The 27,996-nt window shown below is 41.4% G+C and overlaps 2 protein-coding genes across 6 annotated transcripts in view; one reads left to right on the top strand and one right to left on the bottom strand.

Moving 5' to 3' along the window:
• The first annotated feature begins 26 nt into the window (after positions 1-26).
• Positions 27-6,488, top strand: anp32b (acidic (leucine-rich) nuclear phosphoprotein 32 family, member B). The gene is made up of 7 exons (XM_003452263.5): positions 27-665; positions 3,058-3,207; positions 3,327-3,449; positions 3,814-4,006; positions 4,406-4,530; positions 4,623-4,689; positions 5,773-6,488. Exons 1-7 carry the CDS (start codon positions 612-614, stop codon positions 5,853-5,855), a joined length of 795 nt encoding a protein of 264 aa, XP_003452311.1. The 5' UTR covers positions 27-611; the 3' UTR covers positions 5,856-6,488.
• Positions 6,489-12,934: 6,446 nt separating this feature from the next.
• coro2aa (coronin 2Aa) overlaps positions 12,935-27,996 on the bottom strand; it is a 45,664-nt gene continuing 30,602 nt past the window's right edge. For all 5 annotated transcript variants that reach the window (XM_025907652.1, XM_003452215.5, XM_019359985.2 and 2 more), the window contains 11 exons: positions 27,794-27,994; positions 23,140-23,256; positions 22,684-22,833; positions 21,848-22,027; positions 20,044-20,160; positions 18,658-18,762; positions 18,441-18,537; positions 17,673-17,785; positions 17,461-17,551; positions 16,994-17,280; positions 12,935-16,186 (listed from right to left, as the gene is read on the bottom strand). In XM_025907652.1, coding sequence (XP_025763437.1) covers positions 16,049-16,186; positions 16,994-17,280; positions 17,461-17,551; positions 17,673-17,785; positions 18,441-18,537; positions 18,658-18,762; positions 20,044-20,160; positions 21,848-22,027; positions 22,684-22,833; positions 23,140-23,256; positions 27,794-27,994 — 1,596 coding nt within the window. In that variant the 3' untranslated portion in view covers positions 12,935-16,048. The remainder of the gene's footprint in view (positions 16,187-16,993; positions 17,281-17,460; positions 17,552-17,672; positions 17,786-18,440; positions 18,538-18,657; positions 18,763-20,043; positions 20,161-21,847; positions 22,028-22,683; positions 22,834-23,139; positions 23,257-27,793; positions 27,995-27,996) is intronic.

Raw genomic sequence — 27,996 nt, 5'->3', positions numbered from 1 at the left:
CACATTCACAAGACCCAACACACACATATTTACATATTTTTTTTTAAATAGGCATACATTATGATGGTTACCTCATAATTACACTGCTTATATGTTGACTATAAAGCAGTAATGCATTCGAGATTTCCTGTGAAACTTTTAAATGAAGCATAACAAAGTTCACCATGTGACCTACTTTATCGCCGTTTAATTGCTTGGTTGCTTATTTGTTTTGCATACGCTACACGCGTCTGTTCGTGCACATCCTTCGCTGAATAAAACCGACTTCTCAAAGAAAAACCCCGCCGTCTTCACTGAACAACACAGTACAGTAATTTCCTTGCATAGAATAAATTGCACCATAGCACCGTTTCGGGGCAGCGTCATGTTTTGTGACTGCAATGCCTTTTTTTCAGAAGCGATGGGCGTTTCTGGACGCAGATGGCGCTGTTGAGCATATATTTTGTTTCAGTCCCGTTTCCCTCCATGGTTTCCCCTCTCTCCGACTAACTTAGCGTTTGGCTCAGTTCATTATACAGTCCTATATTCTCCCTCCATTAGGGCATCTCTGCCTTTGGACTGAAGATCCCAGCAAAACCCCGAGGAGAAAAGTTTAACTTTCATAGGGCAAAATGGACATGAAAAAGAGGATCCACTTGGAGCTTAGAAACAGGACACCGTCTGATGTGAGTCGTGCTTTTTTTAAAACCAACCCTTAGTTTTCAGGCTAGCCCCTGCTAGCCTAGCTTGCTACTTTTTTTGCTTTGCGAGTGACCCTGTGTGGCTAACGTAATGGTGACCACATGGGCTTTTGATTGTGTTTCTCATTTATAACGGGGCGGAAAACAGTCGCATAACAAGCCAGAGCCTTTATGCTGGCTGGGATTGGGCGTATAGGGGCAACGAGACGAGAAAAGCTATATTCAGTCGTTACTTTGAAACGGCGATTCCCCCCCAGCTTGCTGGCATTATTGCAGTGCTTTAACCGTTTCGCAGCCTCCCTGGTCAATGGTGCACACACGATTCAGCTACACTCCACCGTTGTAGCACAATTAGTAAACTTCTTTTTGCGCCGATATGAGGAGAAAGCAGTTTCCTGCGCCGCGTTCGGCATTCACAGAGCGGTATATTTTATACAGACCTTGGAAGCCATGTTTGCTGCTAGCATAACTGCTAAAAAAAAGGAAAAAAAGGGGGAGCTTTTTTGTGTAATAATTGCAAAATCACTTTAAACTCTGGTGCTGAACAACAAACGAGTTTTGTAAACGTTAAACGGGCCGTCGCAGATCACGAGTCGTATGTTCACATTTCTGTGGAGTATACGTTTACATCAAACGGCCACAAAGATTCAGGCAGCGACAACAAAAAACACTTGGTTCACGAGTCATCCGTACCTTAAACCGCTAATGGTGAAAATACACCGCAACTCCAAAACCTTAGAGCCGGGAGACACTCAACAAACAGCCAACCGCTGCTGTTGGTGCTGATTTGTTTAAAGACACGTTGCAATCTGTAAGTTTTTAAAGGGAGTGTACATCAATTAATTCCCTCATTAATTCTTCTCTAGTTGTGCACCAAGCTATAGTATCACTTATCATCCGTGCATCGTCTTAAAGACGACGAAGAAGAATCGCATGCTTATTGAATGAAGCCTGGTGGTCCGGGGTTTCAGAACCATTCAGACTACCAGCCAGCTAACTTGGTATTAGGTTCCCGCCATATTACCCCCTTCTCGCTACCGGTCAAAGACAACAAAATCTATCCAGTTGTAAAGTAAAAACACCAAACACGACTACAGTGTGCTCCAGTAATCGTTACTATTGCTAAACTTGGCGCTTGCTACTACACAGATGCATGTGTTGGCCAGCGGCTTCATTGATCGAGCCAGCCTGCTCGAATGACACGGAGATCCGGCGCACCGCGCTTCATGCGTGGGCAGCCAAAAGCTCCCCGCTCGGCGTTCCCCCTCGTATCATGCACAAAATAAAATCAATTTAACACCGAAAAAACACTTTCGGTTATATGTAAATAACGCTTATTGCTCATTCTTAACAGCACTTTCCGCCATTGAAGCGTTCAGAGGACTGCATACTGTAGCTCAGGAATCGCCATGTTGTCATTCTGTCGTCTTTGAAGCTCTGGGAGAAAGGAACTGTCTCCATCTTTGTTTTTTACTAAATTTCCGTTCTCAATATATTTCCTTCGCCACTTCGACCTGAAAGCGATGCTGTACCCTCTAACAAACTGCCAATATCGGTCATTCGCTCGACGACAAGGAATATTCCACTTCCCCCACGAAAGCTGGTTTAACGAAAGAAAAAAAGAATCTCTTTACTAAGGGTGTATTCGCAATCCTTTCCGTTGCTGTTGGGTTGGCTAATGGCGGGCAGACAGACCTCTCTAGCTGCTCCTCTACGGCACGGCAGCGTTTAAAAGGGGCAATGGCTAGCCTGTAGCGAGCTAGCTCACAAAATCATTGCATTTGTCATTAGTGACTGCATCAGCAGGCCATGGGAAGCCGCTGCTTTGCTCTTCCTCGTTTCAAAGAAATCAATAGACGAACTGTGGCGGTCGGTTAAACGAAGCACACAGTGATAGCAAAGTGTTTTTAGATAGAGACTGAGTATCCATTTTGGTGTTTTTAATCGAGAAACGGCGGTCTTTGACGCTTGACAAGAACTTTTTTGGTAACGTTTAACAATGACTTGCGCAACCAGTGTGAGCTTTAACGGAGTCAAAGTAACTCCGCCTTCAGAGTTGTTTTTTCTAATATTTTAAGCAACTATAAAACGCCTTTAATCATTTTACACAAAGTGAAGGGCCATTTTACAAACACCACCACCCACTGATTATTAATACGTTAGGGCTGCTATATTCCCCGAACGCCTTTCTTAATGATTTTGTTTGGAAAAAAAATTATAATATCTGCGAAATATATTTTGGAATATTTAACATTTGGTCTGTTTTAAAATACACTTAAGGTATAAAAATTTTGCAAGTAGTTGTAGTACTTGCAAATGCATTAAAAAGTACAAGTAATTTTTAAATAATACTATTTGTTTGTTTTTTCAATTCCAGGTACGAGAACTTGTCCTGGACAATTGTCGATCAGTTGAAGGAAAAATCGAAGGTCTCACAGCTGAATTTGTCAACCTGGAGTTCCTCAGTTTGATAAACGTCGGCTTAATCTCAGTCTCTAATCTGCCCAAACTAGGAAAACTGAAAAAGGTAAGCAGGAGTGATTATTCACTCTCATATATTCATGACAAAAAAGAAAGGAGGGGGAAAAAATAAAATGTGCAAAGAACCATCTGGACTAATCTCTCTTTTTACTGTCATTCATTCAGCTGGAGTTGAGCGACAACAGGATCAGCGGCGGGCTTGATGTTTTAGCAGAAAAACTACCCAACCTCACACATCTAAACCTGAGTGGCAACAAATTGAAAGACATCAGCACATTGGAACCATTGGTATGTGTTCACATGTGTTTGGGGGTCATTTACATGCTACACACTTCACAAAGAGTAAACCAGCTAATGCAGTGTTCATCATAATCAAACCAAAACATTAGGATTTATATTGGGAAGTGAGGTTTCAACAAGGAATATTCATTGCCACAGAGCAGCTTTGTTTTGATTACTCCACTCATAGCCAGAGGTATTTTAAGGGATAGCCCATTCAGTAATTAATAGTCTCTCAAACTTGAGACAGACGGATCTCTGTCGTCTCACATTATATCTCATTGTCACGCGGAAACTGGAGCCTAGTACCATTACTACCACATTTCAGCGGCAGAATCTCATCACAGCATTTCTCTTCTCTTCTTGCCAACAGAAAAAGCTGGACAACCTGAAGAGTTTGGACCTGTTCAACTGTGAAGTGACAAACCTGAACGACTACAGAGAGAGCGTGTTCAAGCTGCTTCCCCAGCTCACCTACCTGGATGGTTATGACATGGAGGACAGGGAAGCCTCAGACTCTGATGGAGAGGTGGATGGAGACGGTGTAGACGATGATGAAGATGAAGGTATGAAGTTGTGCTTTCCCGTCTCGGATGGCTCTGCTTTTTCTGCTGTAGTAAAAATAAAAACAAGGCCACAGCATAGATTTTGCGTATTTTTCGGTCGTCAAATCCAACGAACAGACCATAAATGAGGTTTTATCTCTGTGTTGGAGCGCCTCATTGTGGTTCAAGAACAATTAAAGACTCCTCAATCATTCATGCCGTTGCTCTGGTGACACGTTTGCTCATTATGAAAAATGCGTACGCCGCAGTAGTTTATTTAGAAACGGCTCCACGGCTGAGTAACGCCAATCGCTCTCTCGTTTCTGGAAAGTGAAAATGTGAAAGCGATCGCCGTGATTAGCCTCCGTGCGCTCTCACTTTGCGGTCGACTGATTGTTCTTTTTCACTTTTGTGTCGCAGAAGGAGAGGAGGAAGAAGACGAGGACGGAGAGGAGGAGGACTTCGATGAGGAAGAGGACGATGAGGAGGATGAAGAGGAGGTAGAAGGAGAGGAGGATGACGAGGAAGGCAGTGGAGAAGATGAGGTGAAAAATGAAAGGAGCTTGGTGGAGCTGTTGTTAAAGCAGGTCGATGCACCGTCTCATTTTTTTTAACTTGTAAAATGTTGTTCACATAGGAGGAAGACTTTGGTCAGGATGGAGAAGTAGATGAAGAGGATGAAGATGAGGATGAAGATGACGATGGTATGTAACTTCTTAAAGTAACTTTACTCACAATTTTGGCTCAAACATCACTACAAGAGTCAGTCGAAGTCTCTCGATATCTCTGCATAACTGCACAACTCAAGGCCGAGACTTAATTCAGGGGTGAGACAACTTGTTGTTTTTTTGTTCTATAAGATGGAAATTAAATAGACTTATGTCTTGGAAAGTACCACTGAATTAAACACAACAAACAGGTGACCAACTTTACCAACTCATAAAGTTTCTCTTTGAAGTGGAAGTATTAACCGTATTAACCCTGCTCTCCACCCAATTTGATGATACATGTTGGACGTTATTCAGCATCATTTACTGACTCGCTTCGGGCCATTTTTATTGCCAAAACAAAAAAAAGATATATTTCAAACACTCCCTCTCCAAGATATTTGTGCAACAAAGGTATAAAACAAGGGAAAATTATTAACTTATAGATCGTACCCAACTGTTAGAAAGCATTAAAAACATCAGAAATCTTCCGAAAATGTCAACCAATTTTGAAACAAAGAATTGAAAAACACTTGAAACATATTTACATGTATGACTTGACTTGAGTTGTCAAGTGATACAACACCAGCTGTTACACCATGTGGGGCAGTCCCCAAAGTTCTTCATGACTCCGTCAGCAATGTGGGAACCCTTCACCTGGTATACAGAATATATATCTATCTTGTCTTCTTGATTTTGCATCTGTTTAGAGATTACTGCTTTAGTGAGCACCTGTTACTGACATTTATCTTTATAACTAAAATAACAGTAGTGCTCAGTCAATCCCAAATAACATGTGATGTGAGAATGTTAGTCACTTAACTAAAAAAATCTCGCACAAGGGCGGGACTGAAGATGAATTTCTTCCGCTGTATTTTGAGCTTCTAATCACGCACCATTGTAACATGTAGGGACAGCAACATGATAGTGACCATTATTAAGCACCGCCCACAGAGTGTGATAAATGCAGAGATTGAAGCTGTTTAAAACGGGTGGAGGATTACTGTATTCATGCTTGCAGATGCAAGAATTTGTGTGGTTTTGGCACCTTGTCACAGCAGTTTTCTTCTTTACCTTCAGAAGCAGAAACTGGCAAAGGCGAGAAGAGAAAGCGAGACCCAGAGGATGAGGACGACGAGGACGATGACGAAGACGACGACTAAGAGCTAAAGTTGAAAACGAGAGCCTACCGAGTTACCCCTCCTCTCCCCCACAAACCCGAACGTCCACCCTCCTACAACTCACACCGCCTTTGTAATCCACGTCAACCCCCCTCCCCAGCGCTGAGCTCTTTTTATGGGGCTAGACTGTACCGAATGGGTGGGCCGAGTGGAGCTGCCCCCCACCCCCTCTTTTTTTTTTTTTTTTCTTTTTTTTTTTCTCCCCCTGCCCCCCATGGAACTGAGAGCCACCCAACACCCTCCACCTCACCCCACTCACGGCCCCCGAGGTTCTCAGGCAGCCCACCACTCAGCATTCCACAATTTCACTGTCGATCCCTCTTTATGTATTCCCGTGTGAGGACTTTGGGACTGGTATCTAGTTTTGGGTCTGTGCTTTTAATATTTTGTTGGATGAATAATTTTTGTTGTTGGGTTTATTATTTCTCTTTTTTGTCTTTTAATTTTTTTTTCTCCGTTCCTTATTTTTCCCAATAAAATTATTGCTATAGCAGCTGTGCAACCAGCGAGCCATGATTTTTAGTGTGGCTGCCTGTTGCACAAATCAAGGTTGTAGCTACATTTTTACTTTCTGTATGACAAAAAAACAACTTTGTAAATAAAATGTTAACATTTTGTGCTTTTCTTTCTTCACACTCTTCTGTCCCCAAATTATTTCAAGAGGATTGAAGGATAACTCTTCTCAGTACTGGGTAGTACTGGGTTTGACCCCATTTTGCCATCAGAACTGCATTAATTACATACAGTTTAATTAATTACATACAGTTGCTGTACCAAAATAACCCTGGCACCATTGTTTCACAGCCAACCTGAATCACTGAAACAATACAGGATAGATTTATGCTTTCATCGTTGTTTATGACAAATCCTGACCCTACTTCTACTATCCAATTTTGGTGAGGCTGTTGGAACTGTACCCTCTGTTTCCTGTTTTTAGCTGACAGGAATGGTCTTCTGCTGTTGTAGCCCAAAGAGATGCTCTTCTGCATACCTTAGTTTTAACAAGTGGCTACTAAAGTTATGGTTGCCTTTGTTACCCAGAGACCTCAGTTTACTGTTAGCCGACAGGAGTGGGGCCCAATGTGGTCTTCTGCAGATATAGCCCATCTGCTTTAAGGTTCAAGAGACGCTCTTCTGCATATCTTGATTGTAATGAGTTTGTATTTGCCTTCCTTTCAGCTCATAACGTTTCCTGACTGCTGTGTAATTCCTAGAGATGTTTGTGTGGGGAAAACCCAGTAGATCAACATTATCTGAAATACTCAGACTAGCCTGTCTGACATCAACAACCTTGATACATTCAGCGTCGCTTAAATCACCTCTCTTTGTTGTTCTGATGCTCCATTTGATTTTCAGCAGATCATCTTGATCACGTCTAAATGCACTGGGTTGTTGCCATGTGATTGGCTCATTAGATATTTATGTTGCTGAACAGTTGTACCTAACAATGTGGCCAGTGAGTTTAAAACATAGTGACCAGTAGTGATGTAAGTAATGTGGACAAAATGCACCCAAAGTCTTTCACATAAAATTCCTTTTGCCCAGACACAACAGGAAATGCCAAATGCAGCAGATTTAAAAGCAAAATCTAAATTTTTTTTAATCCATGCTGCCTGTTAATTTTGTTTTTCCTTTCTTTTCTTTATGTAATCTGCTATGCAGCAATATCATAGGGAAAAAATCAACTGGCAAATTCAGAATGCTGAAGCCTCACTTTGGCTTTGGCTGAACTTAAGAATACATTCCTACACAGAACAATGGCTTCTTTTTTTCACAGGACAAAGGCACTTTCACAGCCAATACGAACAGGAGAAATGCTTACTGTATAATGATACATATATACAATTTGTTCTCTGTAAAATAAGGAAAGAAAAAAGCCTTTTAGCCAAAGTTAATTTTGGGGGCTCAGAAATCTGAGTTCGACTATTGAAATGGGGACCAAAGTTGGTTTGTTTTTTTGTCTTTTTCCAGCATAAAATTAACTCTTGGTGTATCTGTCTGTGCACTGCATCTCACTGGGAAATGAAATAGAGAAAATTCAGTTCTAAAACACTGACTTTAGAAAACACCCAGTTTGACTTATTCAGCATCATATTTGCTTCAGCTGCACTTTGCCAGATGAGGTCTGTGAATTTTTTCTCCCATCACTCACACTGGAATCAAGCTGAGAGGGGGCATTTAGCAGTGCCTTTAAATGCACACATGGGTGCTTAAGTATTGTATTAATATAGATATGAAAAAAAGGTTCCTGCCTCTCACAAGCTTGTAGTTTATAGTACGTTCTGTAACTAAGTGCAGTCATTTTTCACTTTACAGAAAGAGCAAAGCAACCTCAGGACAGAGCCCACTGGTCTGTAACACCTTTATTCTTAATAATAAGCCCAGAAATGACAACTAAACTGCATTACTGAATTGTGGAGAAACGATAATCTCTTTTAAAGAGTTTATGGCTGCTGATCTTCTCCAGGCTGCCCTTATAAAAAAAAAAAAAAAAACACCACCCAGACAATTGTGTACAGATGAAAAATGTTTGTTTCATGTGCTGCACTTTCAGACTCCCAAGTAATTTGTAGTGAACCGAGGAAGCGGTGCTGTTTTTGTACAAAGAAAGAGTCTTTTCTCAAATATTCACATTTTGGTCATGTTTGATTGACATGTTTTATATTTCACTTGTGTTTTACTCTAATAGAGAATGTCAACAGTCAGAGATAATTTGATTACCCAGGAACATTTAAGAATTAAAAAATACATATAACATTTTTGCTAAATACATTTTAAAGACACAAAATAACTGCATTAAAATCTGTGGAAGTCAGACGCAGTGAGGCTCATACAAAGTCGGCAACAACCAATAAATGACATAGTTTATTAAATCAGACAGCAAATGCTACAAGTGAGCTACATTATTGCTCCAGTGTAATGTAAGAGACTGTCAGTGTGCATGCTTTAATGCCGAGAGGTCTCGGGCAGGGATTGATATTGCTTCATTTCAGCTTGTCGAGTTGTTTCTCTCCCCTCTGAGGACTCGGTGTACGCCACATTCATAACAGAGCAACAGAACGATCATCATCTGCAGAGTTTTACTATCACAATTTTCAGCAGAGCAATAATAGTCATCACGGTACCACAACACTGTGATGATAACTTGGAGGAAATGGCAAGAAAAAACACTTATGGAGAAACAACAGCCCCTTTCCCCTCCCTCCTTATTGTTAATTATTCATACTAATGTATGATGTGCGTATATTTAAATTATACTCTACGCGAGTGAGCTGTTGAGGGTAAGACAAAAGCAAAGGGTATCAGAGCTGGCAGTGAGTTTCCAATTTTGTTGGCCCAGTGACTTCACACGGTGTGAAATCAGATTAAACTAGATGTCATTTCTCCACCAATTAAAGCATTGGATTAGTAGTTTTGTAATTAGAATCTGGAGAGAAATCTTAAATGTAAGGAGTGGGACTTTTGTTCTACTACTACTACTCTACTGTCTTTTTGGTAAACCTCTACAGATTAAGATAAACACAGCTGTGTGTGAAAAGTTATTTGTACACTTGCCAGATACTTTATTGGGTACACCTTGCTAGTACCAAGTTGTACTTATGTTAAACATGAATTCTTTGTGGCATAGACTCAACAAGAGCCTGGAAACATTCCTCACAGATTTTGGTTCATTTCTACATGACAGCCTTACATAGTTGGAGGCTTGTTATCCATCAGAGCTGGAAGAGCCATCAGATGACGGGTACTATGTAGTCATAAATGAGGATAGATATGGTCAGTAGCAATACTTGGTGTTTTAATTAGTGCTCAGTTGGCACAAGAGGGAGCCAAGTTAAGCAAGAACATATCCCGCACACCACTGCACACAACCAGCAGCACGTACTGCCGATAGGCTACAAAGGTAAGATGGATCTGTGCTTTGTTTATATTGTGTTTATGCCAAATTCTGACCCTACCATTCAAATGTTGCAGCAGAAATTGAGGCTCGTCAAACCAGGCAATGTTTTCCAAACTTCTGTGGTCCAATTTTGGTGAGCCTGTGTGAACTGTAGCCTCTGTTTCCCATTCTCTGATGGCACCTGGTGTGGTCTTCTGCTGCTGTAGACCAGAGAGGTGCTCTTCTGCAGATTTTGGTTATAACAAGTGATTATTTGAGTAGGTATTTGACTTTGAGTTCTCTTCTGACCTCTGGCATTAACGAGGCATTTTCTCCCAGAGGACTACTGCTCACTGGGTATTTTCTCCTTTTCAGACCAATCTCTGTAAACCTTAGAGATGGCTTTTTGGGGAAATCCCAGCAGATCAGACCAGCACATCACCAACTACCATGACACGTTCAGCATTATTAAATCACCTCATTCTGATTCTGTTTGAACTTGTCTATGTGATTAACCAATTAGATATTGGTGTTAATATAGAGTTGGAAGGATGTAATTAAAGTCCCCGGCAAGTGTATCTCATCATTCACACCGCCTGTTTCAGTTTCATTTTACCTGTGCACCTGTAAGTCTAATCAGCCAGAATAAATGGATACACTCATGTAGATATACAGAACCCATTATACTCACAATATACAGATTCCACTGGTGGTCTGATTGTTTTTGAAGATATCAAATGTATCATGCTGAATATTGAGCATATATATGCAAAAATGCATGGACAAAGTACCTTAGATATTTCCATGTCATGTAATTGAACAACTATAACAATATAACCACTTGAGTTTGCCTTGAATGAGGCCTATTATGTTCTTTTCTACCTCCCTATTTTCAGTTTTGGACTTTACTACAGTAGCTTTGCATAATTCACAGTTGAAAAATAATTGTTATACTCAGCTTTGGTGCAGTTCCTTCCCTCCCCTCAAGCCAACTTTCTTCTGGCTGCCCCTCAAAACCAAAAGGCTTTGAACAGCAGACGGGTGGAGTTGCTGTGTCCCTGAGATCATCATGTTATGGACATCTTGCAGATCAAAGAGTAGAAATAAATTCAAACTTAGCATTTAGAGATCTTTTGGCTCGTAGGGATCACGTAGACATGCACTGACCTCAATAATGGATCCTTTGGTTGTTTATTAGTATCCACCACAGTGTATATATAGATATATATGATGGATTACCAGGTTCCAGTAAATGCAACATTACATTTTAGGTCCTCCTCTGCTTTTGTTATACATCTTAATATATTCACTACCGCTCTTATGTGGATGAAACACATAAAGAGCTTCTTTGATAGTTTGGATGATTGAAATCCTGAATGGCAAAACATTCCCTTAGACTAAATGATACCACAGCTGGCGAAGCTCTATAAACATCCCAACTAAGGCACTTGGTCCTTTATCCATATATGTCCAAACAGTTGTTTAAAAATCTGGTGCATTTGCATTTAATCATTAGTTATTATTAATCTCTGGCTCTCTTCAACAGCGTCTTCTGTCCTGTCTTCCTCCCCTCGCTCCCTGAGCCTCATTCTGCCAGAGGTTTCCTGCTAAAATGGAGTTTTTCCTTCCCACTGTTGCCAGGTGCTTGTTCATCCAGGGATCACCCGATTGTTGGGGTGTTCCTCTGTGTTATTGTAGGGTCTTTAACCTACCTTTTTTTTTTTTTTAGTTCATTAAGCTCAACAGTATATTACAGATTTTTTAACTCTGTATTTTGCCTCCCTACCAGTGTCATCCTCCCAACAGCTTACAACCCCCTTTTTGCCTAAACACTAAAGGTGGGTCTTTCCTGTTGCCCTCAGGCTCTGTAACTGCCATCCTCTATAAAAACCCATCCAACGACGGACACTTTTAAATTAGCTCTAAAGATCTACCTCATTTTCACTTGCTTTTTTCATATCTGTCTATGTGAGTTTAGTGTTTTGAAATTGGGTTTTTGGAGCTCTTGAATGTAAATGCATTTGCCCAGAAAGCACTTTAGGTCAGTTGCAGTTGTTTTAAATATGCTATATAAATTAAACGAACATGCTGTGACTAGACAATAAGAAAAAGGACAACTTTAAAGGTATTTTATCAGGGAAGAAAAAACATTTTCAACTGCAATTACGTTAACCTAAAAAGAATACATTTGCAATATATTTGTATCCAAGTACTGGAAGAGCCTGTTGTGTTAATGAAAAGGTCCACCAGATTCAGCAGTAGGCAGGCAGTTTGCTGTTGAAGGTTCAGCAGCTATAAAAGGACTGCTAAAGAAACAGGCTGACTCAAAATGCCAGCTGCTGTTGCTATTTAACTGGTGATATTCAGCATTTCAGGCTGAGAATTTATTCAGGCGACATCACAAGTCAGCCCCTGAACGATGGGAATGTGTTGAGACTGGTGCTCTGGTGGAAGTTAAACATTGGTCAGGCATTGCTGCTACTGGACAAAAGTCAGCATGAGATGCAGCTTTGCTAGAACTGTCCGGCCAAAGGTCAAAGGGGTCGTGCACCCATTACAATTGCATTGATCTGTATGTGTGTGGTTTCTATGCTGCACCTGAAACGTGCCAAATCTAGAAAATCACTGTTGTGCTTGTGCCTCTAAGTGCGTCAGTACAGGCATGTGTGATTACTGGTGCTACATCTGACTATTTATCTTAGTATTTACCTTTAGACTGGCATTTATAGTGTTTTTCTAATCCCACAAACCACTCAAACCAGCTTCTCAAAGCAAACTAACACGCTTTGCTGCTGTGCTGTCTAATATCTGCAAGTGGCATCTACATCTATGCGTACATCAGGGTTTTTTTTTATTATTTATTATTTAGGAATGTATCTTTTAATTTGGCTGGGAAAAAGGAGTTAAAACCAGCTGCCTGAAATCTGAAAACAACAAATGTTCTGGTCTGACTGTACCATGGTGGTGGCAGAAGCCATGAGAACCACTCAGAAATTCACTGATGGGAAAAAAAAACCCAAATAAAAAAAACACTTTTACAGTTTATCGGGATAGATTTTTATCAGCTGTTCAGCTAAAACAGTATATGCACACTGTGCAGTCACAAGCCTGCTGTTTTAAGGTTAAGCTTTTAAAAATAGATAAAGAATAAATTACAGAGTGTGTAAATCAGATGTGGGCCAGGTTGTCTATTTTCCCTTTTTCCCTCATTGTGGTTTCAGAAGTGTTTTTTTTTTTTTTTTAGCTGAAACAGTGTACTGGTATTTTATACCTATTCTAAAATGATAAGGCAGTTTACTTTTTTAAACATTAAAAAATTGTTAGTTTTGATAAACATTCTCTGACTGCTGTGGACTTTAAACCATAACAAAAACCTCCGTGAGCAGCAGATGCAGGCCGCTTAGTCATCACAGCTCCGTAGATATTCAAAGTGAGCTCAACAATTCACGCTTGTAAACAACCGCACACAAATCAATCCCCACTCAAGGTCCACTTTAGGGACGCACAGATTGTGAAATTGTTGGCGGATACCAATGCTCAGAACAATAATTTGGCTGATGACTGGGTTCTTTGTTTGTTTGTTTGCTTTTTTGTTCCGATTTTATTTATACCAGCTTTTGAGGCATTATAGCAGAGAAATCTTGTGCTGAGTGAACGCTCTCTGAACATTCGCCCAGCACAAAATAAATGTGACACAACACTGGTAAATGTCATCCTATTTGTCTTTAGGCCCGCTGCAGTCTAGACAGCTTAGTTACAAACCTCACCTGCTGGAAATGTGCAGACCTCTTATATCATATAACTTAACTGTGATACTGACATATTAATATACATTTACTGAAGAATCTGCAGGCGTCTTTTTTGTATGTGTATGTTCATAATATAGTGGGGCTTAACAACACAAAAAAGTTGGGATGCTGTGTAAAGTAAAGACAGAATGTAATGATTTATAAATCTAATAACCATTTTAAGGAAAAAAATTAGGGTCATTTTGCATTTGATGGCAGCAACGTGTCTCAAAAGAAGAGCAACAAAAGGAAGAAAGAAAACTGCACTAAAAAGCACCAGCTGGAGGAAGACTGCAGCTAATCAGGTTAATTGGCAACAGGTGAGTGACATGACTGGGTGCAAAAAGAGGAAGACTTTGAAGCTCTCATCATCTACAGCGATTGCACGAATCTGGAGAAATCTCTGTGTGCAAGGCCAAAAATCAATATTCAGACAGCACCGCATTAAAAACAGATGGGCTCAGGAACACTTCACAGTGACTTCCATCCATAAATGCAGGTTAAAGCTCTACCATGCAGAAAAGAAGCTATATGTATTTAAATGTGAACATCAATGTTGAAAGGTATATTCAGGTTCTAGATTAACATGTGCTCTCCTCAAGATGAGGCTTTTTTTCAGCTAATCCCTTGTACACTTCAACACGAAAATGCAAAATTGCACATTCCATTTATAACAAAAGTATGGCTTCATAACAGAAGAGTGTGGGAATGGCTGAACTGCAGTCCAGACCTTTGACCAGTATGTGCCTCATCATGAAACAAAACACAGCAGATCCAGGAGTGTTGAGCAGCTGGACTCCTCGATTGGACCTTCATTCGCACAAAACTCCAGCAGCTGGTCTCGTCAGTTCCCAGATGTTTACAGGCTGCTGTTAAAAGAATCAGGGATGCTACACAGTAGTAAACAGGACCATTTCCCAACTTTATGATTCATGCTGCTGCCATCAAATTCAAAATGACCGTTTTGATTTTCTCAAAGTCTGAGATCTGCAAATCATCGCTTTCTGTTCTTATTTACATTTTGCACAGCATCACTGCTTTTCTGGAATTGGGTTTCATCCATCCATCCATCCATGGATGAAATCTTGTTTGTTCATATTTAAATCAATGATTACAAACATACACATACAGACATTTGCAGCTTCTCAGTTTTTTCAGTGTATATGGGTTCTCCACATTTCAAGCAGGTAAGGTTTCTAAACTAAAATCAAGACACTTCATACAAGGCAAACATGCCTGGGTTTTCCTTATAACTCTGTAGAGTCTTTACACTAGAATATATAGAAAAAGTCTTGAGATGAATGCTGTTGCGAATTATCTTTAAAAATTCAATTGAGTCAGAATTGAATTTTGCAATAAAAGAGTCCTGCTTGTTGATTTAATAGACCCAGAGAAAACAAGAGGATAAATGATCTGGTTAAAATATCTGACTGTTGTCATATTAATGTTATTACAGCTTTATCAGAGCTGTGAGGTAAATTTGTGTGTCCTTTACAACAGTAGATACCATTTTGCCCTAAAACTGATCAGGTAAATGAAGTATGATCAGAAACCAGTAGGAAAAAGCAAACAGGGTTTTGTCCTTTTTTTTAAACATTTTGCATGCTGTATTTGCCAAAATTACAACAGCAAGTTCAAGTATTTGATTAAATGGCATTTTCTCTGTCCGTATTTTAAAATAAATATAAAAGTCAAGATCCAAACTGCTACATGGCATCAGTTACTGAATTGGCTTACACGTTAACCGCAGCAAAACGGATCATTTCCACCAACTTTCCAGTCATTAAAAAAAATGATAGAAGAATTAAACACAAATGCAGCTTAATGAGATGGCAGAACACAGCTGGGATCACGAAACAGTCATTCATTCATTTCGCTCTCATTCAAGCAAACATACCACATCTGTCTGTTGAACTTAAACACAGTCGTTTCACTTACAGTAGTTTGAATGTTGGATGAAAAAGAAAACAAAAACAAAACAATCAACAAGCATAGAAAATAAATGCAGCGTTATCTCACAATCACACAGGATGTCTGCTCCCCGCGACAACTTTCAAGCAGCGCACGCACAGCCACATCATTCGGTCGACGCGGCACAAACATCCTTTTATCCGTCAGCTACAAAAAACCCTAAAATATACAATGAGCTTGCATAGTGAAGCGTACAAAAGAAGTGAGGCAAGGGGGCAGGGATGGTCAAAAGGTGCAGAGAGTTTTAAAAGTATGTACATGAGCAAAGAACATGTGCACCCTGTGTAGAGTCGACAAAACGACAAACTGAAGATAACAAACAAAAAAAAGAAAAAAAACATAAAATCGAGGCTTGAATGGCCCCTGTGCAGTGAGCGCGTGGGGCTCGTTAGAGGAAAACCGGTGAGCCGGGGCCTTATGAAGACTGTGGCAGTTTTAAAAATGGGGTTGGTATAGGTTGTATAGGTTGGTAGGTTGGTACACCTGTGCGCGTCTACCCTCGTGAGGAGGTGAGGGTGACTCAGCCATTGGAGAAAGTTTTAAAGTGAGCTCTGACTCTGGGAGTTCTTGATGTTCTTAATCTCCAGCTCCAGCTGTTTGATGCGTACGTCCCTGTGGTTGAGGAGCTCCCTCAGCCGCCTGATTTCCTCCTGCTGCTTGTGGAACTTCAACCGCAGCTGTGGACAAACACACGCACGGGATAAGGAGTTAAATCACGGCTCTTGTGCCCACTGGAGACTCGGGGAACACGTCTGCCTCACTTTTAGGCTACAGGTTCAGTTAAACGTCTCTACTACAAACTGCTGCCGTCAATACAATAACTAGTGACACATTCACATTAAGTAGGGTTTTAACGCTGCAGGCGTGCAGTTTTCCACCTGTTTTTACCCCATCTTTATAGTCAAAGATGTAACAGAAACCTGCTGAATCTGAATTTTATCAGTGCATCGTATTTCAAGATGGCACTTCAGTAAAAGCTTCTTTTGAATTTCACACCCGATGCCCTTCCTGATGCAAACCCCAAACGGATTTGTGCTTCCTCTTGTGATCTTGTGATAAGTAAATGTTCTTAATATTTTCCACCACTCGTTACTCATGATGGATTTTGTTTGTTCTGCCTCTTTTGCCTCACGTTAAAGCAGTCTGAACCTTCTGAGTGCCACCGCTTCTTCAGGTTTCCTAAAAGTAACTACACAGGACCTAAAAACAGCTCAGTGTCTTTAGCGTACTTTCAGAATTTCTCCTCATTTGTGTATATATCTGTTTACTTGTAACAGTTTATCATTTTCAAATGACACAACCTTAACTGAAGAGTATCCTGGGACATGTACTCGACTTTCAGCTGCTAAGTAACAAGTAGGACACATTTCTATATTTCGAGTCCATTGTAAAGAATAACTGACTAGGATGCAACTAAATATAGCTCATATTGCTTTTACGTCTGCCTTTGTGTGTGTGTGTGAGAAAGCAAAACCATCCAGCACCTCATTCTCTGTTCTGGGAGGAGAGCAAAGTGTGAGATCTTCTCCGTTGGTGACGTGTGTCTGAATCCTGTCATCCACTGTGTGGCTGCTGTCCTCTTTGCAGCTGCTGTCCTCTTTGCTTTCTTTGGCTTCCAGTTGGTCCTGAATGTAAGCGAGCTGCAGCATGCCCGGTCTGCCCTGAGACCTGCGAGTGTCCAGCGAGTTTTCCAGTGAGTTGCCCACTGCCTTCATGTCTGAGAAGGACTCTGCTATTTGGCTTCCTGGCTTCAAAGACATTAGCACTGGACCTAGGAAACAATGGGGGGATTAAAACACTCATTAAACAAGCTAAAAGACTATTGAAAGGATATTCCCTTTACCCTAGCATACAAGTGAAGCACCGGAATATCAAAGGTGACAGATAAATGCAATTTCAGAGGCTACAGGACACAAACAGATCCCACACACAATCTTTCTTTACTTCTAACCTTTGTCCATGCCACTGAGCCACTCCTCTGCAGTCAGAGCAGGCTTGTTTCCAGCCGTCATTGGATAGAGGTCCTCTTGGTATGACTCCGACTGGAGACACGTGCACAGCAGATTCAGAAACACATTCGACATTAGGTCTGTGAAATGTGCTACACTCGGATGTTTGTTTTTCCTTGTACAGTGGTGTCTGCAATTTTTGTGTAACACTTACCCTGCGGGGTACAATCATAGAAAGAGGCTCGATGAGACTCTTGATTGTCACCAATTTGTAGAACCTGAAGACTTCACAGGAGCTCACATCGAGGCCTCGCTTCGGCATCACACCTGCAGGTTAACACACAGACGCACACAGATTGTATTCATTCTATTTTCTGAATCAATATTAGTCAAGGTAAGACGCACTGTATTTATAAAAGGAGTCTAGACTTTAGAGAACTGTCACAATATACAGTGGAAGTAGGTTTATCCTTTATGTTCTTTTTAGATAAATCATAACAACGGGGACTCAAATGTTATTTAAAAAAAACAAAAACCCACTTTCCTCCGTCACCAGGAAATTCATCATATTACTGCAGCAGCAGGCAGTTAAAGGTTAACCTGTATCAGAGTAACTTTATAAAGCAGAGCCACTACAAGTCCACTTCATTAAGTGGTTTGGGAATTTATAATATACATTTTAACCACAACAAGCAGGTAAAATAACAAATCTAACAAGTGCACATGTGACGTTTTTGCTGCCTGTACACCTGACCTGAGCCACAACCCCTTCGATCAGCTGTTTTGGCTATGCAAATATTGGAGGCTTATTTGCACAGCAGCTTTGCTTAAAGGTGCACAGTGTCATCACAGTAGGCGGAGTTTCCAAACAGGGTTCAACTGTCACGTCTTTTATTCACACTCACTTTAGGAAATAATGTGTCGGTGGCATTCATTAAAGTTTAAAATTGAGTGCGTGTTTATGTGCGTGTGTGTTCCTTACCCAGCCCTTTCTGAGGTAGTTGTGAGCGGTACTCTGTTAAGAAGTGAATGTATGGTTTTTCTGTGCTGATCTCATAGTACCTGATATTTCCATCACCCTAAAAAGACAAAAAGGGAAGTCTCTGTAGCAGTAATAAAGAATATTTTCTGTATGAAGCTTTTAATATGATTGTTTTGATTTGATTTGGGGTTTTTTTTAACATGTTTCAGAGTCCCACCTTCCCAGCAAGATAGAGCATGTGTGTGTCGGGGTCGTAGAAAGGAAAAATGACCCCCGACGAACCGTCCAGGTTGTCTTCCAACAAAGGCGCGGACAGATCATCCTACAAACACACACGAATCAAACGATCAAAAACGTGTTAAAACACAAGACCTAAGCGGCGCTGATGTGAACAACATACAGAAAATATCAAAACACTGATTTAAATCCACTGCTCCATAAGAAGCACTCTGCAGCGCCGAATTAAAAACACTGAGCGCTCAATCCCTAATCCGAGCTTTGCCTTAATCCTCCGCCCACGATACGCTCTAAATCATCACAACACGCCGGCCTGGCACACCAACTATTACTACTACTAGACTACTAGGTGTGATCAGACTGGGTGATGACATAATCGCGATGTGACAAATAACTTTGGCTCCACTTGAACACGGGAATCAGTGAGCTGCTCAGGTAAACGTGCAGGGTTGCTGAACTGGTGCATTTCATCCACTAGGTGGCAGAGTTGCACTTGTGACAGGCTCGAGAGGTGTTTGGTAGTGAAGGAAGTATTCTGAGAAATCATTAATACAACAACACTGAATTTACAAGAAAAAAAAGATCCTCAAATGTTTTTAGAAAAACGCTAAAGAAAAATGTTTCCTTGTGCAAAAAAGGTCACAACATGAACCTGGCTGCACATCAGATGATTTCACAGGTAAGAACACTTTATGTCAATGCTCAGGGGTTTAAATGATGTAGGCCAGGAAATGAAGCTGCCTAAAGTCATGACCTCTCCAATGGTGACGTAATAAGCTGACCATTGCTTCAGTCGTGTTACTATTAATACTCTGTAAGCTTAGATTTCACTTATTTGTGGCCCTTCTGTTGTTGCCGATTTCTCGATTTCTCCTCCTCCTGCAGTCCTGCTAACATCCCTGGATATAAGTGTTCAATATATTAAACTTACTACAAATTATTCACACCAGCCTGACTATTTTTAGCCAAGATCGCCCCCAAGGAACAGGGTGCTCTCATTATTCCAACATCCAGACTAGCAGGTAAGCGCTGAGCTCACAATTACGATTGTTTACACGAATGCTTGTGCTGCGATAGTTATTATCCAGAGTCTGTCCTGTCTTTGCAAATCCTCATCAGAATGCTCCTGATTTGTAGATGCTGGCCTGGAATTCAGAAACATCTACAGGAAGTTTAACAAGTAATCAATGTGATAGTTGTCGACTTACAAATAACACCCCCACTAGACATTTCTCTTTTTTTCTCTTTTTTTCCACTAGCATTTGCTTTGCTACAAAAAAACCCACAAAAGCTTTTTGTAAAACTGCGATATTTTGTTGCAAACGTCTTGCTGCCATGCTACCTGTCGCTCTGCAGCGTCTCTCACCTGATCCCACAGTGCTATCTGCCGATCATTGTAGCGCGACGTTCCCGATGTGAGAAGCATCTTGGTGTTTCCCAGGATCAGCACCTTACTGGCTCTGTGCGTCTTAAAGTTGCTTTCCTGCAAACGTGACACAGTAAACATGACGTGCAGCATTAATCAATGAACCCTGATGAACGTTTATGCCTTTTATAAGTCATATAAAGAGGTTTGTGTTGCACCTAGGGATGGGTATCGAAACCCGGTTCTTGTTGAGAACCGGTTCCCACTGTTTCAATTCCTCGGAATCGTTTGCCATCTTTGCAAACGATTCCCTTATCGATTCCAGTCGCCCCGAATAACGTCGCCCCGAATAACGTCACCACGTTGCGGAGCGTCATTTACCTGGCAGGAAACATGCCCCCTAAGCGGCTCAACCACTCAAAAGTTTGGTTATACTTTACTAGAACGGATGACAACGGGGCAACTTGCAATACTTGCAAAGTAGATATTTCATTTAAGGGAGGAAACACTACGAATATGCAAAAGCATTTGCTCACAAAACACGCGATGACCTTAAATGAATGTCCTGTTTTTAATTCTGCTCCGGACTCGTGAATCTCAACCCAGCAGCAGCGGTAACGTTTGCACGTCCTCTCCCGTTAATGCGGCAGGTAAATAATCAAGTAACAGTGCATATTATGTTAGCGCGATCTGCCTTATTACAAAACCTGCCATTACTGTGAGCTGCATTTAGGAGACCATGATGAGAGAGACAGAGTCTGGCTGGCGCTCGCTGGCAGTTGTCGCTGCAGTCTACCGGTAGCGTCTCCTTTCAGGCCAGGATAGACGAATGTCACCGAGCAGTGACTAAGTTTGTGGTCAAAGGCTTGCACCCATTTGCCACAGCAGATGCCCCCGATTTTCGGTAAGTGAATGTGTTTAATTGTAGGCAGGGACATTACTGGATATTCTTGTGTAATTGCTACAGAATAATTAATGTTATGTTAAGAATATTTATTTTATTATTTTACATTTACAATTTTTTTTTCCTGGGGACCCTGTGACACCCCATTGAAGAGCCGTAGGCTGTGGATCTCTTAAGATCTCACTGTTGGGTTTGTAAGGCCATGTTACTCCTAAATTTCTATCTTGTTCAAAGAGAAGATATAAAACAAAGTTCTAAGCTAATCGACCTTAGTGTTCTCCTTTTTTAAAAAGAATCAATAAGAGAATCGATAAAGAATCGAATCGTTAAACAGAATCGAAAATGGAATCGGAATCGTGAAAATCTTATCAATACCCATCCCTAGTTGCACCACTGTGATGTAATATGTGTATCAGTTCCCTGACTGGGCAAAGGAAGCAAGAAAAGACTGATGAACAGTGTGTGAATCACTAGCTGGTGACCCTGAGGTCTGTGGAGCTTCTCTGTTATCCAGGCCAGGCCAGAGGTATCAATTCTGGCCGTGTGGTGCTGGATGAGTGCCTGGGTGCCCACGCAGGGAGCGGAGGGGGGAGTAACAAGCAGGGAACTCCCACTTATGTAATATTTGCTGTGATGCTGCTGTGGACCAAACGCAGGCTTACAGTTCAATAATTTTCTTTTACAAATGAGAGCCAATTTAGACCGAATGTCACATGGACTTTACGCTGGTGTGAACTTCCTACTGTTAAACGATATCATTTGCAGCTTCTGACTGAGGTAATTAAGCTTAAGTCTGACTCTTCCACCTGATCAAAGTGTTTAAATTCAGGTCACTTGCTGTTTTTCCCCTATTACAAAAAAGGAAAAATAACAGAAGTGCACACGTGCACACAGCAGTACCCGCAGCAGCGTTCCAGAGCGCGACTCCATCAGGCGGACTTTCCTGTCCTTGCAGGTGGTAGCGAGAAGACTTCCATCTGTATTGAAAGACAGGGACAAGACCACATCTGGGTGGTGACTGATGGTCCGCACGGGGTTCTTTATCACCGGCTCCGGACAGTCCAGGTTCCAGATCATTATCTGGAGGCGCAGAAACACACAGAGATCAACGCAGGTGGTTATGCCAAGAAGTCAAACACATTAAAGGGTGGAAAGTAACTGGTGGTGTGCTACAAGTAAACCACTTTGTATCAAAAAACAACGATGCACTGACATCAGCAACATACGATTAAGCCGCTCAGAGGGCCGAGTAATTACAGAGAGTGGTACATACTGGTTGTGCGAATGGACATAGCAGTGCATACTTTGCTTATCTCAAAGGAATTTGTGCTATTGCACTCAGCTGTGTGGATGAAAAGAGGCAGAATTGTTTAAACATGGGAGGCCAGCATGTGTGCAAATACAGGCAGTAACTGGAGCACGTATCTCTGGAGTTAAGACTTCGCACCTACGGCCCAAAACGATCTGAATTCTTAGGCTAACAAACGAAGTGCTCGTGATGCTGTGTAATGTAATATCTGAAATCTTTACAGGTCAGTTCAGTGTGAGCTGCAGGGCTGCACTGCGACAGATAAGCGCTCTCGGTTTAGGTCACAGTTCATGCCTCGTTATCTTATTGTCTTTTTAGCTATAAATGACTCCAAGCTTGTGTAAGAGGTGGTGTTTGTGAGTCTGTGTGTGTGTGTGTGTTTGTGAGTCTGTGTGTGTGTGTGCGTGTGTGTGTGTGCCTGCGTTACCTGGTAGTCATAGGCAGTACTGAAGAGGATGTTGTTAGCAGTTGGGTGCCACTCGATGAGGCCCACTCTGCGACTGTGACCCTGGAGCTCCTTCCACGGTATTGTAATGTTTTTATACACACCGTGAGGAGGGATTTCCCACACTTTAACCTACAAACACACAGAAAGAGGACCAAATTAGTGCGAGAAACAAACCATCTCTCTCTCAATCCATAAAGAACAGCCAACAGAGAAAGACATTTAAAAGAAATAGCCTGAAACGGGATTTTTTTCCTCTCTCTCTACAGTGATTTGTTCTGAGCATCTGCCAGGTCAGAGCTAAGGAATGTGAGGAATGACTTCTAGCTCCTTTCTGAAGGCTATAAAATGATCTCCCTGCTGCAACATGCTCAAATCCCATGAAAATGACAACACGTCAGTAAACCGCACTGAAAATGTGCGTTCCGGTGTACAAACCGTGGCGTCCTCGGAGCAGGAGGCGATGCAGCAGTCGTTGAAGGGATTCCATTTGATGTCTAACACGTTGCCCTTGTGGCCCGACACTCGAGGTTGCTGAGGGTCCACTTTACCCGTCTGGCAAAATTTAAAACACAAAACATGGTTATTAGGGAAAAATCACAATATTTTTCCTCTTGCAAACAAAAGTGAAACCACTTTAATGTCTAATGTTAATCAGCTGCTCACTACACTGTGGAATGAGAAATCCTTCTCCTCACATACCATGTCTTGAATAATTGGGCCCCATCTTATCTCACAGTACTGTATCACACCAGTAGAGCACTTCACTCTCAGACTGCTGGTATTTAAAAGTAGAATGGGAGAAAGAGCCTTCAGCTTTCAGGAACCAGCTCCCAGTTTGGATTTGGGAGACGGACGCCCTCTCGACTTTTAAAGCTTACAGTTAAGGCTGGATCAGGTGACCTTGAACTTTAGTTATGCTAAAATAGACCTTCCATGATGTGCTGTGTGTTCTTTGTTCACTCACCTTTTTTCACTCTTATTTGTTTATACACCACTGTGCATTTAATCATTAGTTATTTAATCATTAGTTATCATTAATCTCCGTCTCTCTGCGTGTCTTTTGTCCCGTCTTCCTCTTCACACCCCCAACTGGTCATGACAGATGGCTGCCCCTCCCTAAGCCTGGTTCTGCTGGAGGTTTCTTCCTGTTAAAGGGGAGTTCTTCCTTCCCACGGTCACCAACTGCTTGCTCATAGGGAGATGTCTGATAGTTGGGGTTTCCTCTCTACTTTTGTAGGTTCTTTACTTTATAATATACAGCATCTTAAAGCGATTCTCGTTCTGAACTGAATTAAATATTTGCTCAAGACAAACATATTATTGCATTTTACTCCATTTTTCTTCTTAACATCCTTCTTTGGTATTAGTGGACTTGCTGAACTACAAATGTTTCATTTAGTCCAAATAAATACACACACACACACACACACACACACACACACACACACACACGTAACCTGATGTGCACCTCCTGAGAAATAATATACGTCGGGTTGACGCAGCCCACAATGACTTGAATGGCATGGAAAGTCACACTGTAGGGTTAAGAGGAGTTCCTGGTTAAGTTAGTATGTAGATTTCCCACAGAAGTCTAAATCACGCTTTATCCTTTATCTACAGTAACTGGCATGTAGTGACCATAACCCCAGCCTGAGCTGCACAGAACCAACATATAGAGGAAGGAAAGAGAGGAAAAACAAAAAGGCAGCCTATTTAAAAACATGCAAAATAATAATTTTGCACTATACTATACATTAAAACAAACTGTGCCAGCAGTCCCCTGAAGTGCCCTTGAAGGTTATGTCCGTAAAATCACAGAACTGGTGTCTGTAATTTCAGAATTTTTTTGTAGCTCAATCCAAGAAGTCGAGCTGCCCACATAAAAAGCAGTTTCCTTGACCTCTGTGCAGCCGTGTTACAGAGTTTGGAGAGCTCAGGCTGCCTCTATATACTTCTAACAGCTGAACTTTTTCTTTTGGCCAATTGTGGGCAGCGATATAACCTATTGACGTTTAATAATACTGAGTGAATGTATGATAGAATAACGTTAGCATTCACCTGGAGCTGCATTTGTCTTCAGCCAATGAATTCAACTGTTTTTGTTTGGGGGTTTTTTTCTCTACCAACTCCTCTGGGAAAATATCTGGATTTAGCTGCTAAGTGATGCTAAATAGGCAGTCAGCTATGTTAAAACCTAAAACTGATGAGAGATGAGAGCAAAACAAGAACAACAAAAGCCCAGACAGACACTAAAAGACGTAGACTTTTGCTCTAATCTGAGTGAAACTGCAGATTTGGCGTTAATATCTGCAGGTCTGCCTGTATAAACATCTTCTTACACACTGAGTGAATTTGGTGCTTATAAGTATTCCATCTATTTAGTCACAGCTCATCATAACCAGACTCATGATGGACAATTAAAAAAAAAAAGAAAGAAATCAAAGCAGGAGAGGCAACATTTCAGTCTGAGATGCTGCTGCATTATGCAGCTAAGTAATCTGTAATGTAGCAGCTAAAAGAAATCTGATGAGCTCATTTCTTTCTAACTCCACACCAGATTTTTCTTTTTCCTTTTACTTTGAGACTTGTATCTTGTGGCTACAACCACACTCGAGTGACATCCCTTGAGGGCGTTTATCAGACTCCACAGAGCTGCCTCTGGAACCACCAAAGGTAAGTGAAAATTCCACGTATCTAAACACGACGTGCTGACATGTGCAGGTTAGCGCGGGTATTTTCATTCAAGAAAAAGCCAACGCTACATGACAACTAACTACTCAGGCTGAAGGTGGAATTACACTAACTGTTTTTAACAGACACACACACCCAATGATACTCGTACAACGCGGAAGATTTTCCGCCTCAACAAGCCGGCTAATTGTTCCATTCGTATAAGCCGAACCTTCTTTAAACTGACATTCCTGCTCAATAATCTAGCCCGTAGGTGCGTAAGGTGTGTTAGAAACAAGAAAATGACGTAACCATTATTTAAACTTCCAGCAAGCCCAACGCATGCACGCAAAAAAGTATTACATCTGCTCCTGTATTTATATGCATTAACTACTTTCTTCACAGAACAACGGCTCATCTGTAACAGGCAGAGGTGGCAGAGGTGGGATGTGGAGGCGATTGAGGGGAGGGAGTGCTGAAATTTCACATCCTCTGAATAGTGAAATGGAGGGGAAGAGAGGGGTGAGAACATGAGTTATGTCATTCCTAAGCTCCTATGCAACTCTTACCCATGCCAGGAGGATGGTGATAACTCAAACAGAGAGAAAAAGTAAAGAGAGGTGTGGAGCTTGATGAATCTCTCTGGACGGGAGATGTACAGAGAGACAGAGGATCTGTTTAGAACGTGAGCGCCAACTTTTATTTGTTCTGCTGTTGTGGTTGACATCACCAATGGATGTCATAACACACATAAATCATGTGTGAAAGAGTGAAGGCGGGAATGAGACAGACTAATGATGTGATGTTTAGGTTGTAGCACATGAGCAGCCAGGGTTGTACTTTATTTAGAGATTCTTCAGGCTGCGTTAATGCTGAGCTATTTATAATCAGACCCAGGTGTGCATATCCATGCAGGGAGAACAAAAAAAAAAGAAAGAGATGGTGAACAATTAGCAGAGAGAATTCTGCCCTCCAAAACTTTCACTTTATCTGAGGTTAGAAGAAAAATGCTGAGAAGCGAGAACTTTTTGGCTGATTTTTGCTCAAACGTGCGAAATTTTTAGTGTGGTGAAAGTTCAGAAGGGCCATTTTGGCTGATTAATATATCGGTGAAACCAGAAAAGGAACGATCACGCGAATCCCTTTTGAATATCGCTACAGTCTATAGTGCTCTCAGAACAGTTTGTTCAATAAATTTGGACATTGCAACCCTTGTGCTCTCTTAGGAAACAAGTTAAAGGTTGAAGAAATTGATTAAAAATGATGCAGACATCTTGGAAACCTTTTTAATATCAGCCTGAAAAAATGAAGAAAAAGAAAGTCACGGAAAAATTGTTTGATTTTTTTGTGCGGAAATCCTAATTTGTTTTAATAAGGCCTCAATCACGCAAGCCTATAGTCTGGCCGGCGATCTCCTAGCAACCACTGGTCGCTAAAAAAGAACTGTGTTTTCCTCAACTGGCTGCTGAGTGGTTACTGAAGGTCACGTGCTGTTGCTAGGTGGCACTGGTCACAAAGAAAGTGCTGCACCAATTCCTTTAGTTGCTAGCGTATTCCCACAGTCGCCTGTAGTTTGCATAGAAGACGCAGATTTGTCTGCAAACACTCTTCAACTACTCACCAAGTGGTAGTGAAACTGTGAAAACTGTAACACAAACAGGAAATGCAGACCATGTAAAGTACCCTCTTTGTGACTGATCTCACCCAGCAACCACTTGCAAACCAGTTGGGGAATACACATTTTTCCCAAGCATTTGTTGCTGCCAGGAGGGCCTTGACCCGTCTGTAGATCTGCATGTCTGACGCCTTAGATATTAACAACAATGTGACATATACAGTTAATCCAGTGTTTTCTTTATTCTAATAACTGAGTAGGCACTGTGATCATGTTTGTTTGCTTTTGCCTTCAATTTATCCACAGTAAGAGATGGAGCTGTCTATGCCATTTCTAGTCAACAAAGAAGCAATTTTTAAGAACCACATTAAAGTGAACTTTTTCACTTTATCTTTTGAGAAATGTGACAAGTTAAGAGACAGCATTTCTGCAGGCCAATTACCTGTACACCTGAAACCTCTTCCATAATGTCACAGCTTTTTCCTCACCGTTTTTTGTTTAATATATGGACTTCATCCATAACCCAGCCAAAAAAACTCAGATTAGCTCAGCTGTGGTTTCATTGGGACAGCAGCTGCCACTTAGAAAGCAGACACAGTATTTGAGTCATTCCTAACTTTGAGGAGTCAGAGGTGCTCAGTTTGGGTCTTTTGTCTGACTGGAACAACACAAGTGAGAAACAATGGCACCCTATTCTTGTGTCTTCTCTGCATTATGAGGTAAATGCTGACATACTGCTTTTAAAAAAATAGTCTCATGTCATGGCTCATGCCTGTGAACCTGATGCGAGGTACAGATACTCACATGATGGACAGACAGGACCAGGAAGGCCCCTCCTCCGGCACACTCAGTGATGACAGCCAGGAAACGTGGGTTGATCGCACAGAAGCTGTTGTCCTGCACACTGCGTGTGATTGGCACGCCATCATAGCAGTTCTCCTTGGTGGCGGCCTTACCAAACACGTGGCGGAACTTGGAGCTGCGGTACTGAGGACGCCATGTCATCT

This window comes from Oreochromis niloticus, linkage group LG6 (assembly GCF_001858045.2).
Source record: "Oreochromis niloticus isolate F11D_XX linkage group LG6, O_niloticus_UMD_NMBU, whole genome shotgun sequence".
In the NCBI taxonomy this organism is placed as follows: domain Eukaryota; kingdom Metazoa; phylum Chordata; class Actinopteri; order Cichliformes; family Cichlidae; genus Oreochromis; species Oreochromis niloticus.
Note: the sequence above shows the minus strand (reverse complement) of the source record. Positions and strands in the feature narration are given on the sequence as shown.